Raw genomic sequence first — 16,073 nt, 5'->3', positions numbered from 1 at the left:
CTTAACTTTAAGGGACCTGATTTAAAACATTATAAACAAAGCTAAAATTCAATAAATGTTATGTTGAGATGTTTTTAAATGTAACTGTAACATGTAAATTCTCTTTAAAGCTAAATATGTCCATTTCTATTTTTCTGTATTTTAAATTTCTATATATATAGATAAATGGATCAGTAAGCTGTCATTTTAGAAGCTGAACAGTTTGTTATAACAAGATATTTTCATGTTATTACAACTTACAAGTAAAGTTAGCACATTATAAAATTAAAGTGCCATTATACAGTGATTAATTGTTCATAATAACGAAAATCATTTCATGTTATGACATGATACTGATCTTTTTATTCTTTTTCCAGGGTCGCAGCAATAAACTGCCTAATAAAAAAGTAATCCAGACAATTTAAGTGCAAAAACTTACAGATATAAAAGCAATCTGAATCTAATTGGACCTGTGATATCGAACAAATCAGACAATCAGAGGTTTCCTTTAAACTTTATTTAAATCATACACATTCATTAAAGAAAAAATGATGCAATACAAAATGTTTCTCTCAAACACAGCTAAGATTAAATAGTCAAGACTTTACAGTTACATCACAGGCACTGTGTTGAAAGAGAAGAAAAGAACAGCACATAATTTTTCAAAGAAATATGATTACACTCTGCATGTTTCTCTTTTTTGTGTAAACGCACAAATGAAAAAGCAGGACAGAATGAGCAGCACTGGAAAGAACAATATGCTTATATACAGTAACTCTACACATCTTATCATGATAAATGAGATGAGCGTGGCTTTTATATCATTCTTATAGTCTTATTTATGATGTTTGATTCATACACAAGGCCACAGTGAAGTAATCATGGACTTTTTTTTTTAAGACTTTGATACAAAACAAAAAGCTTTCTACAACTTATAAACTTACAAAGGTTTTGCCTTAAGCACTACAAGCAAATATAGTGGCTAATCAACTGTTTAAAATAATAAGTAACCCTCTCACAAGTTGTAATAAGTCAAATAATAAGTAACCCTCTCACAAGTTGACATAGTTGCACCAACATATTTTGCTTATTGTACCTTAAGACTTAAGTTCAAACATAAAAAATGAATCAATATTTGGAAAAAAAAAGGAGCTAAACTCAATCAAAAACTTCGTAAGATGATTTTTTGCCATTTTTAAGACACGTCTAGTTAACTTGTCACTGTGTTTGTTGTGGTAGCGTAATGAAATGTACAAGTGTGTTTCAGTTCAGCTCGTCGGTGGACTCTGACAGGGATCGCTCTCTCCTTTCCCGGCCCGTGACAAAGTTGAGCAGGTCGACGGCCGTCACCACCCCGAACACCATCTGCTTCAGACTCGGAGAGCCGTCCGTCAAGTCTGGTAGAAAAATGATTGATTGATGATTGACATGAGGAAGAAGATGAAGTATGAGAAAAGTGGTTGAGGTACTTATCTTAAAAAATCCTTTAATAAAATATATATTTGTTGTAAGGAATTGTTCAGCACACAGTTTCTTCTTTACACATTCATCATTATTCACTACTTTCGCTCTATTTTGGTGACACGCAGCCCCTAAGGAGCCATTCGTCATGAATTTATTCATCATAAATTATGGTATTTGCAAAAATAATTGGCACCAATACTGCATACAGTGCAAGCCAACTTAAATAACTGCAGGGGATATTCTGTCGCTGTAACAGCCCAGGCAAAGACAGTGAAATTAGAAATCAGTCACTTCAGTCAGGGCCAATATGCATCAGTAACAAATACTTTTAACTGTCGACATATCGAGGTTGTCTTCTCCTGCCTACATCTGTCTTGTGGTTGATGTTGACTCTTTGTGCAGCGTGGACAAATCAAACTTGGTCGGTGGCTTAATAAAAACAATTACATAATATTTAAAGGTCAGTGTGTGTCCAACATTGATTTTGCACTCCTCCTCTGGCACTTAACAAGGGTTACTGTAATACAGCTTCTGAAGAGAGGAGCAAATATATCTGATACAATCCTGCAAAGTCTTGTTCAGATCCTGGGTATATATTTGCTTATTTTCTATTAATGAAAAACAAACAACAAAGAGCAAGCACCTTATTATCAAAGTCTGCTTGGATGCTGTTTTTATGATCTATATCTTTATTATGTAACTGTCATGAAATCATTTAAACTATGATTTTCATTTTTTCCCACACGATATTGGATCGCCCAGATAAAACACAAATATGCAGCAGTATAAAACAGGCCCCTCAGTTATGTTTTCCAGGGGATAAACTTTTTTTAACCACTAGATGTCACTAATGCACCATCTGGTTTAATGTTGACTGGTTTCATGACTGCATCAAGACTCTGGAAAAACACAGGTAAAGTCAACAAAGCCTGCCTTAATTCTTCTTGTTCAGTAAGGGCTCAATATATGAAAGTACAGGTGGGTGCATTTGTAAAATATTTTGGGTGTTGTAACTGTGTGTCTGTTTTTGTGTGGTTTGGCTTGATCTCATGTTTTTGTGTTGCTTGGTTCTGTTTTTGCTTTATGACAGGAAAAGCTAGCATATAATACTGATAAGACATTTCTGAGTCTTATGATTGTATGTAAAATTACTAAAAGAAAATCAGTAAAAACTTAAATGACGGCGGTGGAGTCAACAGTGCATTGTAGTTTTCATTTCTGGGATGCTCACCCTACAGCTGAACTTTGACTCTAATGTATAAGAGAAGAATTATCAGTGGCAATGATCGACCCATCGAACAAGACCGCTGTTATCATAATAATGCATGTGTGTCAGGGTCTCAGGTTCACATCTGAACTGTGGCCGTCAACAAGTGTGTCCTTGACAAAGACGTCGACCCTGCATGTGCAAATCCTTGTGTTTGGATAAAGACACCAACTGATTATATGAATGTGCCATAAATAAAAGAAATCAAATTCATTTTAATCTGACATTTACGATGTACACCTAGCCACATTACTGTAATTAAGTCTTTTTTTGGCACTTTTATGAGTATTTTCATGAATAATTTTACTCTTACTGAAGTATAGTAGTAGTAAGGCTGTCCGATTTCAGTAACTTCCACTTGAGTACATAGTTTCATCACTCTTTCCACCACTGACGACTGTGAATTTTGTGCACGTTTGTAAGAATGTTGTACTTACATTGGATCTGTTCATGTACCACCAGGGCAAAGTGGTCAGTCTCAAGGATGCGGGACAGCTTTCCCAAATTATCAGTCAGACGGATCTAAAAATGACAGCGAGACAAAGAGCTCAATAAAGAAAACAATCGCCAATCAATTAATAAATGAACGGTTCATTACTTAGTTATTGTGTGACTTCAGTGTTTTTAAAGGGTTAGATCAGATTCCCTAAAGTCACACAACACAAACAAACTAACCCACTGAGGCAGAGGTGGACAAGCAATACCTGTGTTTTCTAACTTAAAAATTACTGCTCCTCCTTAAGGAGTTTAGTTGGTTTAGAGAGAACAATATCTGCCTTACATAATGGTAGTTTGATAGATGTTTTACTGCTAACCCTGTCCACAGCAGTGCATTGATTAGCTTTCTGCTGATACTCCTCTCTGCTCCTCCAAACTGGGGGTGTGCTGATCTCCATCGACTGTAGGCGCTACGCTATCGATGAGTACCTCATACAACCCCGGTTCAAATAATCAGAACCATCCTTTTAAGTGAGCCAATACTCTGTTTGTCCATCCAGAGAGAGGTAGACTAACTACAGAAATGTTTGCTCTGCCTTGACACTACCTCCACACTTCACTAAAAAAAAGAAAAAGACAGAAATTCATCTGCATTGTCCAAAGTCCTTTAAGGACTGAATTTAGTTTTAGGGTTGCTTGGCTGAAGGAAATTATGGCTTTCTGCTTTTACTATCGATTTTGGACCAACTCCAGTCAAAACATCACAACAGAAGATCCTCCCCTGGACTGCTTTGCCTCACTGGCTACTCCCGACAGCCAATCAGGATTAAGTATTTAGTCTTCATATTCATCCCACTTTCACACATTTTCACATTCCCTTGATTACAAGAGCCACAAACACAGATGTCTGAGTTTGTCTCTGACCTGTTTGAACTGTTTGTAGAGCACTTTGCTGACAGGGTCAGACAGCCTGATCTTCCCCGCCAGAATAGAGGCCAACATGTTTCCTAATGTCACCATGCCGAGGATTAACCTGTAGAACACACACAGGGTTGAGTTAAAGCCTTTTCAGAGCACTACAAGGTAAAACAGACAGTCTTTTCCCTCTCTCTCAGGACACTTACCCAGCTTCGTCCACCACGGGCGCCTGGTCGAAGCCCTTCTCTTTCAGGATCTTGATGGTCTTCTGGCAGGTGACGGTGGGCAGGACGGTGAGGGGGGCCGACAGGTTCAGACCCTGCAGCTTCAGGTTCCACCACCTGATGGACAGAGATGAATGAGAGGGTCTCACACGACCACACATGCAGGTAGATTTGCACAAGAGGAGAACTGGAGGAGAATATAGTTGCACATACCATGGTTTCTTCACCATGAGGTCCTCCTCACTCAGGAAGCCCTTCTGGACCATCCACTTGTCACTCAGGAACTTGGACCTCGAGGAGAAAAAATAAAACAATCCTTTTTAAATTCTTTAACTCAGAAAATTCCAAATGGATTACTTTGTCTTTTGTACACTCAATGCAGAAACAATCTCTCATGTATTTTTTGATTGTGAAAGATGTCATAAATTTTGGAGAGATCTTGATTCTCACTTTTTTTAATCTGTTAACTTTGACTACTCTGATTTTTATAAACATATTATTTGTTTCGATATTAATCCAGATGACTGGGCTCTTGATTATTTGACAAACATTCATAAGCAGAACTTTTCCAAATCACTTCCTAAGATCACACCTTTTCACCGAGAACTAAATTACCTATTAAAGTATTAGTACAGAACAAAAAGAGCAATGAGTTTGTGGAATATTATGAATGCTTTTCCCTCTATATGTCTATATTTATAATTTCTTCTTTTACATTTTTTTTTAATCACTTCCAGTACCATTAGCTTAGTTTCTGTGTTATCATGTTGCCGTTAATAATAAAAATAAAAATAAAATAAAATTAATGAAGATTTGTTGATGAAATTTCTTTTATCGGCCACACGGGGGAACTAGAAGCAGCTAAAACAGACTCTAAACACACTTTGCCCCCATATAGAACCATCTGTTCTCTACAAAAAGCTTCTAATACGTTAGCCAGAAAATCTAATAGACGAATCTTCAGTTTGGTTTGGACTCTGAACTAGTTGTTGCTGGTTTAACCATGAAAAATTGTATAATATTCCTGTAGAAGCTAACTTGAACTTGAAGTTCCTTCCTGAACATTTCTGACATTACAGAAATAGACTGTCTGTTTGTTGGACATGTGGGGATTCTTACATGTAGTTGCGGATGGAGTCTGGCAGGATGACCACACAGCGCTGGCCCTCCTTGAGCTCTTTGGCAACATTTACCGCAGCTGCCATGGCCGTTCCAGAGCTGCCTCCTGTAAAAGGAAAGAGCAAGAGGTGAATTGGCTTCAAGATGCGGATTAAAGGGATAGTTCAGATTATATGAAGTGGGGTTGTATGACGTACTTATCCATAGTTAGTGTATTACATACAGAGGATGGGTGTCAGCACACACCCAGTTTGGAGAAGCAGGGAGGAGTACTAGCAAAGAAGCTAAGCAATGCAGTGCTGAGGCTGTCTGATGGCAAGGCAAAACTGTTCTAAATATAGTGTACACTGAAACCGATATTTTTTTAGGTGGCTAAAACATCCGCTGCTTCTCCAAAGTGGGGGGATGTCGACTAACATCTAGTGGAGGTAAAACACTGATCACCGTTAAGTACCTCAATCAAACCCACTTCTGACTTTATGACTTCACTCTGACGTCCTCTTATATCAGTGGGAACTTACCGCACAGCAGACCCTCGTCTCTGATCAGCATGCGAGACATGTTGAAGGACTCCTCATCGTCTGACTTGTACCAGGTGTCAATTACCTGAAAAAATAAAGACATACCGTATGAAGTGACTGTGAGTCAGGTAAACTTAAGACAAAAGGAAGTAAGGGGAAAAAGGCTCCTGGAACTCACTGATCTGTCGAGCACGGTGGGGATGAAGTCGTACCCGATGCCCTCCACCTCATACTGGGTCTTATCGGTCTTGTTAAGCTCCTCGGGCTCAGCCAGGATGGAGCCCTCTGGGTCAACGCCAACAATCTGCACACAACACACACCATTCATAAACAACGGAGACATTCAGCAGACTGTTCGTCCACATCCTTTTATCCAGGGCTGGAATAAGTGGGAAAGTCACAAGCTGGAAACATATAAATGAGAAATACGATCTTAGAAAACAGCAATTTGTTCCACGTGACAACTTACTTTGATGTTGGGGCATCTTTCCTTCAGTTTGCGGGCGATGCCTGTGATTGTGCCCCCTGTGCCTGCTCCTGCCACCAGCATGTCCACTTTACCTGTTAGGATGGTATTATATGGTATATAGCATTATAAACTTGGAAATCCAACCACTAACTTTATATTTCTGAGTTTACATTTCAGTTTTATGCAAATCAAAATGTCAGAGGTCTTCGTACCGTCGCACTGCTCCAGGATCTCCTCGGCTGTGGTGTCGTAGTGAGCCAGAGGATTGCTCGGGTTGCGGTACTGGTCCAGGATGTGAGAGTTGGGGATCTCGTTTTTAAGGCGCCAAGCCACGCCCACGTGAGACTCTGGCGAATCAAAGCGAGCGCTGGTGGGTGTACGGACGATCTCGGCTCCGAGAGCTCTCAACACATCCACCTGTGAAAAAAAACAGATAAATGGAGCAAATTAATGAATGAACACATTATATTATTATTATTATTATTATTATTATTATTATTATTATTATTATTATTATTATTATTAAGCAATCCTAAAAAAATACATAACCTTATTTGTACATCTTGCTTCAAACCTTTCATTCCTACCTGTTCTGTTGTAACATTTTTATTAAAACTATAGTAGCTTGATGCACATGTACAGTAGCTCTATATTTTAAAAAAGTAAAGCTAATTTCCTGGCTAGGTTTTGCATTAAAAAAATATCACCTGCATCACAGCTTTTTCAACGGTTTGCTATCATGCTTTGTAAAATATCTCTGTATAGAGAAGTGTAAGTGTGTATATTTGCATAGGATTTGGAAAGGACTCTCCATTTCCATCAAGAACAACAGGCTCATATTCAAATGAAGATTCAAATTAACAGGAGGCTTGACGTTTGTTTTAATCGAGAGCAATGGGTTGTTTTTGCCCATTGGCATATCTGAAATAAAAGAAGCCAAGTATCAGATTACAGGGGGAAAACAAGAGGAAACAGGTGTGCTTCTCCTGCATTGAATTTCAGCTGCGTGTTCTTCCTCCACAAACCAAACTGAAATAGTAATTTGTTTATTTGCCCACAACAAGTTTGGGACAAGGGCAGTGCATCAGTGGTAGGAAATCTGAAGAAAAGATTCAAGACATAAGGGAGATCAGAACAGGCCTTCTCAGAGCCTAGATTAAGTAAAAGTAGTTTAGCGGAGAATTTTATGAGGGGTGGGGTTTTCTTTTGCTTTCAAATGTAATTTAGGTTGGTCTTTTTCACTCCAATAGTAGGCCGTAATTAAACATTTTGGATGCAGACAGGAAAGAAAAAAGAGTGGCGGTTGCTGCACTCAGAGCACAGAGTGTTGGCGATGAGAGGAGAGGGACTAAGATTGAGCAGTGACGTTTTCTAGAGGCAGTAAATGAAATGAAAGTTAAAGAAGTTCTTGCACCATGCTTCCCAGCTGCTGGGTAAAATAAAGGGAGAGTCTGTGGGATCATGACTGTCCAAAATTTGACTCAAAACCTAAATAAACATTTAAGTTTGCATTTTCTCAAGTTGGATGCAGCTGGGATGAGAGACATTCGGAGCTGTGGCAGACAGCTGCATGGATTAAAATGAGAGCGTTTCTGTTGAGTGAAAAAACTTTACTTGTGTTCAATAAGCGTGGATCAGTGAATCACGTCAGTACTGGGCTCAGATACTGATATTGAATAGGATCGATCCAAACTCTCACCTTCTCCATGCTCATTTTTTCAGGCATGACTATGATGCAGCGGTAGCCTTTCACAGCTGCAGCCAGGGCCAATCCAATACCTAAAAACAGGAGAAAACACACAGGTTTTACAACACAACTGCTTTCAGTTAATACGCATACCACTCAAACCTTTAACTACCTTTCCCCCCATAGCAACACACACATCCCTGAGAGCAAACACATGCAGTTAATTACCAGTGTTTCCAGAGGTGGGCTCTATGATGGTGTCTCCTGGCTTGAGGATCCCGGCTCTTTCGGCGTCCTCCACCATCCGCAGGCTGATCCTGTCCTTCACGCTGCCGCCAGCGTTGAAGAACTCACACTTGGCCACTACGAAAACACAACAGGAAGGTTTGTTTTAGGGTTTCATAGTTGATTCAGGAAGGTAAAATGATGCAATCGTCCCTGAACGACCTTTCTTTGTTCCGTTCATAATGTAGATCTTGCAACATAAAACAACACCACATACCATAACTTGCGTGTTTACATGGAGTCAATGACTCACACATAATCAACAGTCACACCTTCTGTCTGATATGCAAACGCGTCTCAACTTGACCGCGTGGTGACTCACGTATTTCACATTTGAGTCCATACACTTTGGGGATCTTGTTGATGCGCACCAAGGGCGTGTCACCGATCCTGTGCAGGATGTTTGGGAGAATGGTGGGGGAAATGGTTCTGGGAGGAGAAGGTGTGACAAAACATGTTACAGCAAAGATGATTACATTCAGAGACATTGTGTCTAGGATACATATAAAATAAATGCATCACAAACATCCTACTTGTTTTTCCAGCTACCTCTCAGCCACTCCCTGAGAGTTTGCTGAAACTGGTTTTCACTGACAAACTAAGTAAGCCATCCGTAGCATAATAAATTTCGGTTAAGTGTTCTTTGTTCGAGTGAAATTTGATTATCAGACTAACCTTGGAATTTGTGTGTGAGGGGAGTCGGCTTTCGAGGCTCCCAGGCTCCATTTGCAGCGGCTGGGAAGGTCAGGTCGGATCCATTTCCTCTCAGGACTGGTGTTCTTTGTGTTGATCTGGATAGTTCTGTTTCCCTCCTCAGTGTTCTCCATCGCCGGCAGCTTGTCAACACCGTTCAGTGGGAGTTTGCTTTCTCCGTTGGAGTGGCTCAACAGCTTGGCAGCGTGAGGACACACGGGGCCCTTGACGGCGGGCTCTTTGGTTGAGGGAACTGACGGCATGGCTTACCTTGAAAAACAATACAATAAGAATATCATATTCTGTTTTGCCACTTTGTCAACAAATATTCTGATGACATCTTTAGCTGCTTTTACATTTGTTGTTTGTAACAGTTGGTATCTTGTGGGTGCTTTGATTGGAACGTTTGCACAAGCGCCAATGCAATAACCAAGTTCCTGTACCGACATGTTTGTCAACACCTCATGTAGGAATATATCAAGACTAAAGCTGCATCCATACTAAGATGTTCTGGTAGGTCTAAAACATTAATATGAAACCAACAGCAGGTGCATCATTTTTAATTTCCTGGTAAATATTACAGTTTGCAAGCACTGGGCACTATGCTGACATAAATATCCCATAATGCAATGCAGTAATGATGACAAAAACATCAATGTAGCAACCAAGGCAGCTGCAAGGCCAAGGCAAAGCCAAGGCGTGCAATATCAATAATGCTTCAATTCAAATATAAGTAAAGTTTCACTTTGTGAGAAGTATTCAACTGTTTATTTACACAGACGTAAGCTGAATGATAGTGTATGCTTTGGGTATGTCTTGCATAGTATGTGATGTAATAGTCGTGCTAGCTGCTCTAAAAAGCTATACTTAGGCACAGATGATAACAAGTATGCCTGCATGTCAGGGGCAAGTGACATGCCATGTTAGACTAGTAAAGCCAGCAACTTGTGAAAAAGAATTAAACTACTGTGATTACTGAGTAAAGTAATTTCTCATACAAAAAAGGCAGAAAATGCTGTTTTCTGTCTCTCAAATATGGAGATTTCCAGTTTTTCTCCAGTTGGTATCATATTCAACTGAGTATCTTTTGGAAGTGGGAAAAAAAAAATCGCATTAACATTGAACCCTGAGTTATCCAGAAGCCGTCCAATAGAATGTCTGCACAAAACTTCACGGTAATTTGTCCAACAGCTTTCACTACTTGTGATATTTCTGTCAGGACCCTAGAAGTATTAAGGTTTGATACCCAGCCCTAGAAAATACCCGTTTCTGTTTTTGATGAACTGATGAGGAACTGAAAAGTTTGCGGCAATGATAGCCACCATAGGAGAGCACTCAAATCAAAGAAAATGATCTGTTTAACTGATAAATTAATGAAAAATGTGCCACTGTATGATCTGAAAGACACAAACAATCAAAGCTTACAGTAACTTTATTTGTAGCTACACTGGTATTACCACATATAAGCAGTGCAAAAGAAACACTGCACCACTCCTTTCACCCCATTAATGCTGAGTCATGTTATCACCGCCAAATCAAGCTTCATCATGCTTAGCGAAGAGGTTCGGCAGCACACAGCTGCTGTTGTTGCTGCTGCTGCAGCTCCTCCTTTAGTACACTCCTCCAAGTTTCAGTCCTGCACACACTCATTATTCAACATTTTAACATAGTCATTATGAGTAAATACACTCTGCTCTCAGCGGCACTACCTGCAACTCAGAAATTGAAGTGTGACAAAGGGCCAGACGACTGGCTGATCAAGCTTTTGCGAGTATTGCATCAGTCACTCACTGTTGCAAAAATAACAGTGACACGTACGAGGAAATCGGTGTCACTAACATTTAAGTGGAATAACAGAAAAGATAGAAATATGCTGAGTCATGATTCAAGCTCTATGCACAAGATATATCCATCTGCTTCAGATAAATTTGTCTGCTTCAGGTTATCTTTGTTTTTGTGAATCTAAATTGACTCACTGATTGGTCATTACCAGCTATAAAAAGTTGTAAAAGTAACAAATGTTTAACTAAATGTTAAACATTATCCTAAAGTTCTTTACTACAGGGTGATATATATATGACCAGTATGAGTGGGCCAAGGAGGAGCTGTTAATTCAGGTTCTGACTAAAGACGTTGCGATATCATTTTTCTCTTCCTGACACTGATTCTGATACCTGAATACTAATACAGAAAAAAATAAAAAAGCTGTCAGACAACAATGGTGGAAAAAAAAACTGAGCTAGTAGGTGGACAGAAAATTAATCAGCAACTATTTCAGTAATTTATTAACAGTTTTAAAAAATTATCAAGCAAATATAAGGACATAAAGTCCCAGTTCAAGCTTCTCGCATGATCTCTCGCTGTTTTTCTTAATTTATGTGATTGTAAATTGGACTGTTGGTCTGACAAAACAAGCAGTGTGATGATGCCTTGAGCTTTAGTAAACTGTGATCTGCATTTATCACTTGCATTTGCACCAAGTAAGTACTAAACCCAATCCATCAGCCCCTATACTTATTAATACATCCATTAGGTTTGTCCACTGTGCGCTGGAAACAGCAGCAGATGAACCGTCACTAATACACAGTGCACACAACGAGGCCAGCTGTTAAAACCGGGGCCCCTCTTTGACTCCACCAAGAGTTCAGATGATGTCCACAAACTGAACCAACTACATCCTCTTAAGCAAACAGCCCTGCCTGGGAGAGAAATCTGCCCCGAGATGTGCTGCTTCAAAGTTAGTGGCGCTTTGGTAAATAAAAAAGTTCTGGGAAAATATGACTGCACCTGAGGAAACAGTGATCTATGCAAAGAGAAAACGAGAATACATTTACTTTTTTGTCTCTTTTCCACGCTTAACCTTTAGTGGGAACTCACCTACTTGATATCTATTCTCAAAATGAAAATTATACTTAGGTGTTAACTCTCCTTTCCTGGCTGCGCACAGCTTTAATTCCTGATATGAGATCTGTGCACTCACTGCTAGTCACCCTGCTAATTACGGTTCACACTGGCTGTGGTAAAAGTGGGAAACAGTGGGTGGTATGTGGTGGCCTTGCAGGGTTCAACAGGGATATATGACCCTCCGTGAGAGCACATTTGGCACCGAGCCCAGGGTGCACGGCAGAAAAGACTTGCAAGAGGATTTAACAAGAAGAAACTTCAATTTTTGTTTAATACGCCAACACTATTGCCAAGAATCAAATCCGCAAATGCCTACCAGGCTGAGAAAACACTACAAAAAAATCACCTGATCTGAGCCTGGCAACATCAAACCCAATCTCATGAAAAATCCCTGTAATATTCTTACCTTATCAGACTCGATTATCTACTTAACTTGTGGCGTTTCTAATCTCCTTTGGTATGTCCAGTGGGCTCACAGTGTAGCAACTCCAGCGCAGCAGAGCTTTGTAATTTAGTTGCTTAAGTGTTGGTTAGTTCATTGTTCTGCCAGCAACTAAAACAAGCAAAGTATCGGCTGGTCAACAGCGCAAGAAGAGCAGACCATAGTTAATCACTCAGCCATAACAAATGGTGGGCCAAATGTGAAAAGCAGGAATGCTGCGAGTGGAAACACAATATAAAAACTGCAGGCTTGTGTACCTGAAAACCCACGACCACATGGTCACAGAGGTCAAATTATGATGACCCCCTTTATCCTTATATAGAAGTACGCTGTGATTAAATGTTGTATGGCTGGAAAAGAGAGAATAATGATACAGGTAAGAGATACTCAATTAGCTGATCAAAAGAAAACTGTCAGCTATTTTTGCAATTGATGCATCATTTTTCAAGCAAAACTGCAGAAAAAAAATGGATGGTTCTGGGTTTCCTTTTGCTGCTTTTATTGGTCTATTTTTGGAACTCCAAACAGCTGTTCAAAAAAAGTTTTATAGACTAAAAGATGATTTGAGAAAATAGTTGCCCTAATTGACAGAAAATAATTGCGTTTTTAAGGCAAAATGCTAAAAAAAAAAAAAGAAAAAAAAGAAAAAGAAATCACCTATCCCAGCTTCTCAAATGTAATACTTGCTGCTTTTCTTTGTTTATAAGTGAAATATATATTTGGATTTTGAACTGTTTTAATTCAGCTGGCAAAAAAAGCCAAATATTTGATGGTTCCACGTTCTCAAATGTAAAAGTTTGCTGCCTTTCTTGATACTTAGGGTTTTAACTTCAAACAGCTGTTCTAGAGCCAAACAGCTTCACACACTAAATGGTCAATGGAGGAAATAGTTGGCAGATTCATCTCCAGTGAAAATAATTGCTTGTGATATCCCTTTATCGACAGAAAATAACTACATAAACAAAATAAGCAATGTTTTTAAATCCAAAATGCCAAAAATGCACTGCTCCCAGCTTCTCAAATATAAGTATTTGTTTTTTGTGTTTAATGTCTATATGATAAAATAGATACATATATATGTTTAGGGATTTTGGGTTGTTGGTCTGACAAAACAATGAATTTGAATTAAGCAATGTTGACCAACATTAAACAAAGCGATTACTTTGTTTAATCCGCTTCTGATGGTTCTCTGCTTATGAAATGTAAATATTTATTTTTTAATCTTTTTCTACAATAATAAACTAAATATATAGATCGGAAATTTGGGCTAGTGGTGACAAAAAATACTGCGTTTGAATTCACTTTCATTTTGTCATTAACCCATGCGATCAATTCGCTTTTTCGATAAAGCAAGGGATGGACTAATCGTGAGTTGCAGCCTTAAGGCTGAATAGTTCACATAAAACCCAACAGAAATGTATTAGGATGATCATAAGACAGCTACATTTATGAAGATAATAACTGGCAGGTGGTAAAAGCCAAAATAAAGATGATTCAGCACTGTACGAGGTACAGCGTGATAAAAAATAAAAAATATAACCGTAGATGTAAGAATTAAGGGAATTATTACATAACAATGACACATAAGCGTTACATTATTGAACACATTAACCAAATTAGATAGAAAATAGTGAATAGAGAAAATGTTAACTACGCAGTCGCAACATTGCATCAGAAACAGCATCCTCTGAGCAGCTTCCCGATATTAAATGTCAGCCCCACGTGTCTTAATGTTTTCATTTTACATCTATTCCTGTTTATGTCCTCCCTACTCGTCAATTCTCACTCACCTTTTAGATAAATGCGCCCCAAAAAACGTGTTTAAAAATCACGGAGGACCCCGCTGTTCAGCCGCACCAGGACCAGCACCTCGGAGTGAACAACTTCCCCACAAAGACAACGGTATTCGTGACGACGCACGTGGACGGAACGGTGGGAGGACGTAGGCTAAGTTTCAAGATCTTCCGATTGGCTGCGGCGAGGGCGTTTATTTAGTGCGCTGCACCAATCAGAGCGGAGATTTCTCAATAAGGTTTTGGGAAAAGGCTGCGCACAAGTTGTCCGCACCATCTGTTTACCTTTTATTGACCAAACACCCACAGCTCGGCCTGCGGCGACATGTGACGTCTTGAGATCCTTCCACGAGAAGTTTGTTACCCCTAAAATATTCATATTACCAGGCAGGGTCGAGAGAAACATATACATCTGAAAGAGGAATAAATGAAAGTATTAAATGTGGGGGGTAACAAATAAAACAGGATATATATACTAAACTTACCTGGTTGTGATGATTGCTACTGCTTACTTTGTTTGTTTTTGTAATATTACCAAGTTTATCCGATTATTTATTGACAGACATATAAAAAGATTTCATGGTTGCTGCTTCACAAATGTGAAGATTTCATTCCTTTCATGTGAATTGTTTTATTCATTTTAATGTACTAATAATAATGTTTAAGGCTGGGCTGTTGGTTGGATAAAACAAACATTGTGAAGACGTGACTTTGGGCTCTGGGCAGTTCTAACAGCATTTGTCACCTTTAAGGGACATTTTTTTGTAATGCTCTGTAAATGTCTGTCAACACAACCTTCTGGAAAACCTTCCCTAAAGGTTCTTTAAAGGTTTTGCAAAGTAAATAACCACCAGAGAAGCTTCCCTTAAGAATCTTTAAAGGTTTCATAAGAATGACCACCAGAGAACCTTCCTGAAAGGTTCTTTAAAGGTTTCTCAAATATAACTGTGAGAAAACCTTCCCTAAAGGTTCTTTAAAGGTTTCACCAAATACATAACCATCAAAAACCTTCCTTAAATGTTCATTAAAGGAGAACCTTCATGGTTCTTTAAAAGTTTAACAAATATAACCCTCAGAAAACCCTCCCTAAAGTTTCTTAAGAGAACTGCAAGGGAACATTCCTTCTTTAAAGGGTTCAGAAAAATAATCAGCAGGGAACCTTCCCTATAGGTTCTTTAAACCAGCCATTCTCAACCACTGGGCTGGGGCTCACTGCTGGGCCTCAGAGCGCCATCTGGTGAGCCCCAGGGGCAGAAGGCTTGCCAAATGATTACACTAAAATTAATTTACAAAATGTGATCAAGTGATCAAATAAATAAAATATGTCCAGCGTATAATTTAAGCAACCAGGTAGGTTTTAATATCATTTCCTTTCTGTAACATTTCCGAAAGGTTTTCTAGATTTTTTGTAAAATATAATCTTAAGGGAACGTTCCCTAATTAACTTAAAATGAACTCAAACTTGGTGAAAAAAATGTGTCAACATGAGGAGGCGTTGGTCCATATGTTTCAGACTGGGACGTCCGTATGACTGAGAGTCAGTTACCTTCAGCTGTTCTGAACTTCTTAAATCTTGCTCCTGACAAATACTGTCCACATTATAATTAACAAAAAAATACTAAACATTTTTAAACAATAAAAACTAAGATGAAAAAACAAAACTAACTGGCATAAAATTTCATCAGTGCTACCAAGGAAAACAGAAGTGAGAGTAGGGAAAAGGCCTGGCAATGCCCTGATCTGCCTTTAGTTAACGTTGCATTATTCAGCGTGTAACAGAAAGGAAACAATGAGTAAGCAGTGTTTAAGCATGAATTATGATTCATTTGCATTTTACTAAAAGTTAAAAGATGATCTTAAACGTATGAGT

At 38.8% G+C, this 16,073-nt stretch overlaps 1 protein-coding gene across 2 annotated transcripts; it reads right to left on the bottom strand.

Annotated features, from left to right (window-relative positions):
• Window positions 1–477: 477 nt before the first annotated feature.
• Window positions 478–14,342, bottom strand: LOC146304658 (cystathionine beta-synthase-like). Of its 2 annotated transcripts, XM_084713367.1 has the most exons (16): window positions 14,201–14,313; window positions 12,668–12,760; window positions 9,047–9,334; window positions 8,694–8,800; window positions 8,315–8,449; window positions 8,099–8,178; window positions 6,612–6,816; window positions 6,400–6,491; window positions 6,109–6,234; window positions 5,931–6,015; window positions 5,410–5,515; window positions 4,504–4,581; window positions 4,273–4,407; window positions 4,073–4,181; window positions 3,148–3,232; window positions 478–1,376 (listed from the first exon to the last, which is right to left on the bottom strand). In XM_084713367.1, the coding sequence occupies exons 3-16, from the start codon at window positions 9,325–9,327 to the stop codon at window positions 1,243–1,245; spliced, it is 1,758 nt and encodes a 585-aa protein (XP_084569493.1). In that variant the 5' UTR covers window positions 9,328–9,334; window positions 12,668–12,760; window positions 14,201–14,313; the 3' UTR covers window positions 478–1,242. The 2 variants fall into 2 exon arrangements, with proteins under 2 accessions (XP_084569493.1, XP_084569492.1); XM_084713366.1 differs by lacking the exon at window positions 12,668–12,760 and having other exon boundaries at window positions 14,201–14,342.
• Window positions 14,343–16,073: the final 1,731 nt, after the last annotated feature.

Source organism: Lutjanus erythropterus, chromosome 24 (genome assembly GCF_056507025.1).
Source record: "Lutjanus erythropterus isolate fLutEry1 chromosome 24, fLutEry1.hap2, whole genome shotgun sequence".
In the NCBI taxonomy this organism is placed as follows: Eukaryota; Metazoa; Chordata; class Actinopteri; order Lutjaniformes; family Lutjanidae; genus Lutjanus; species Lutjanus erythropterus.
Note: the sequence above shows the minus strand (reverse complement) of the source record. Positions and strands in the feature narration are given on the sequence as shown.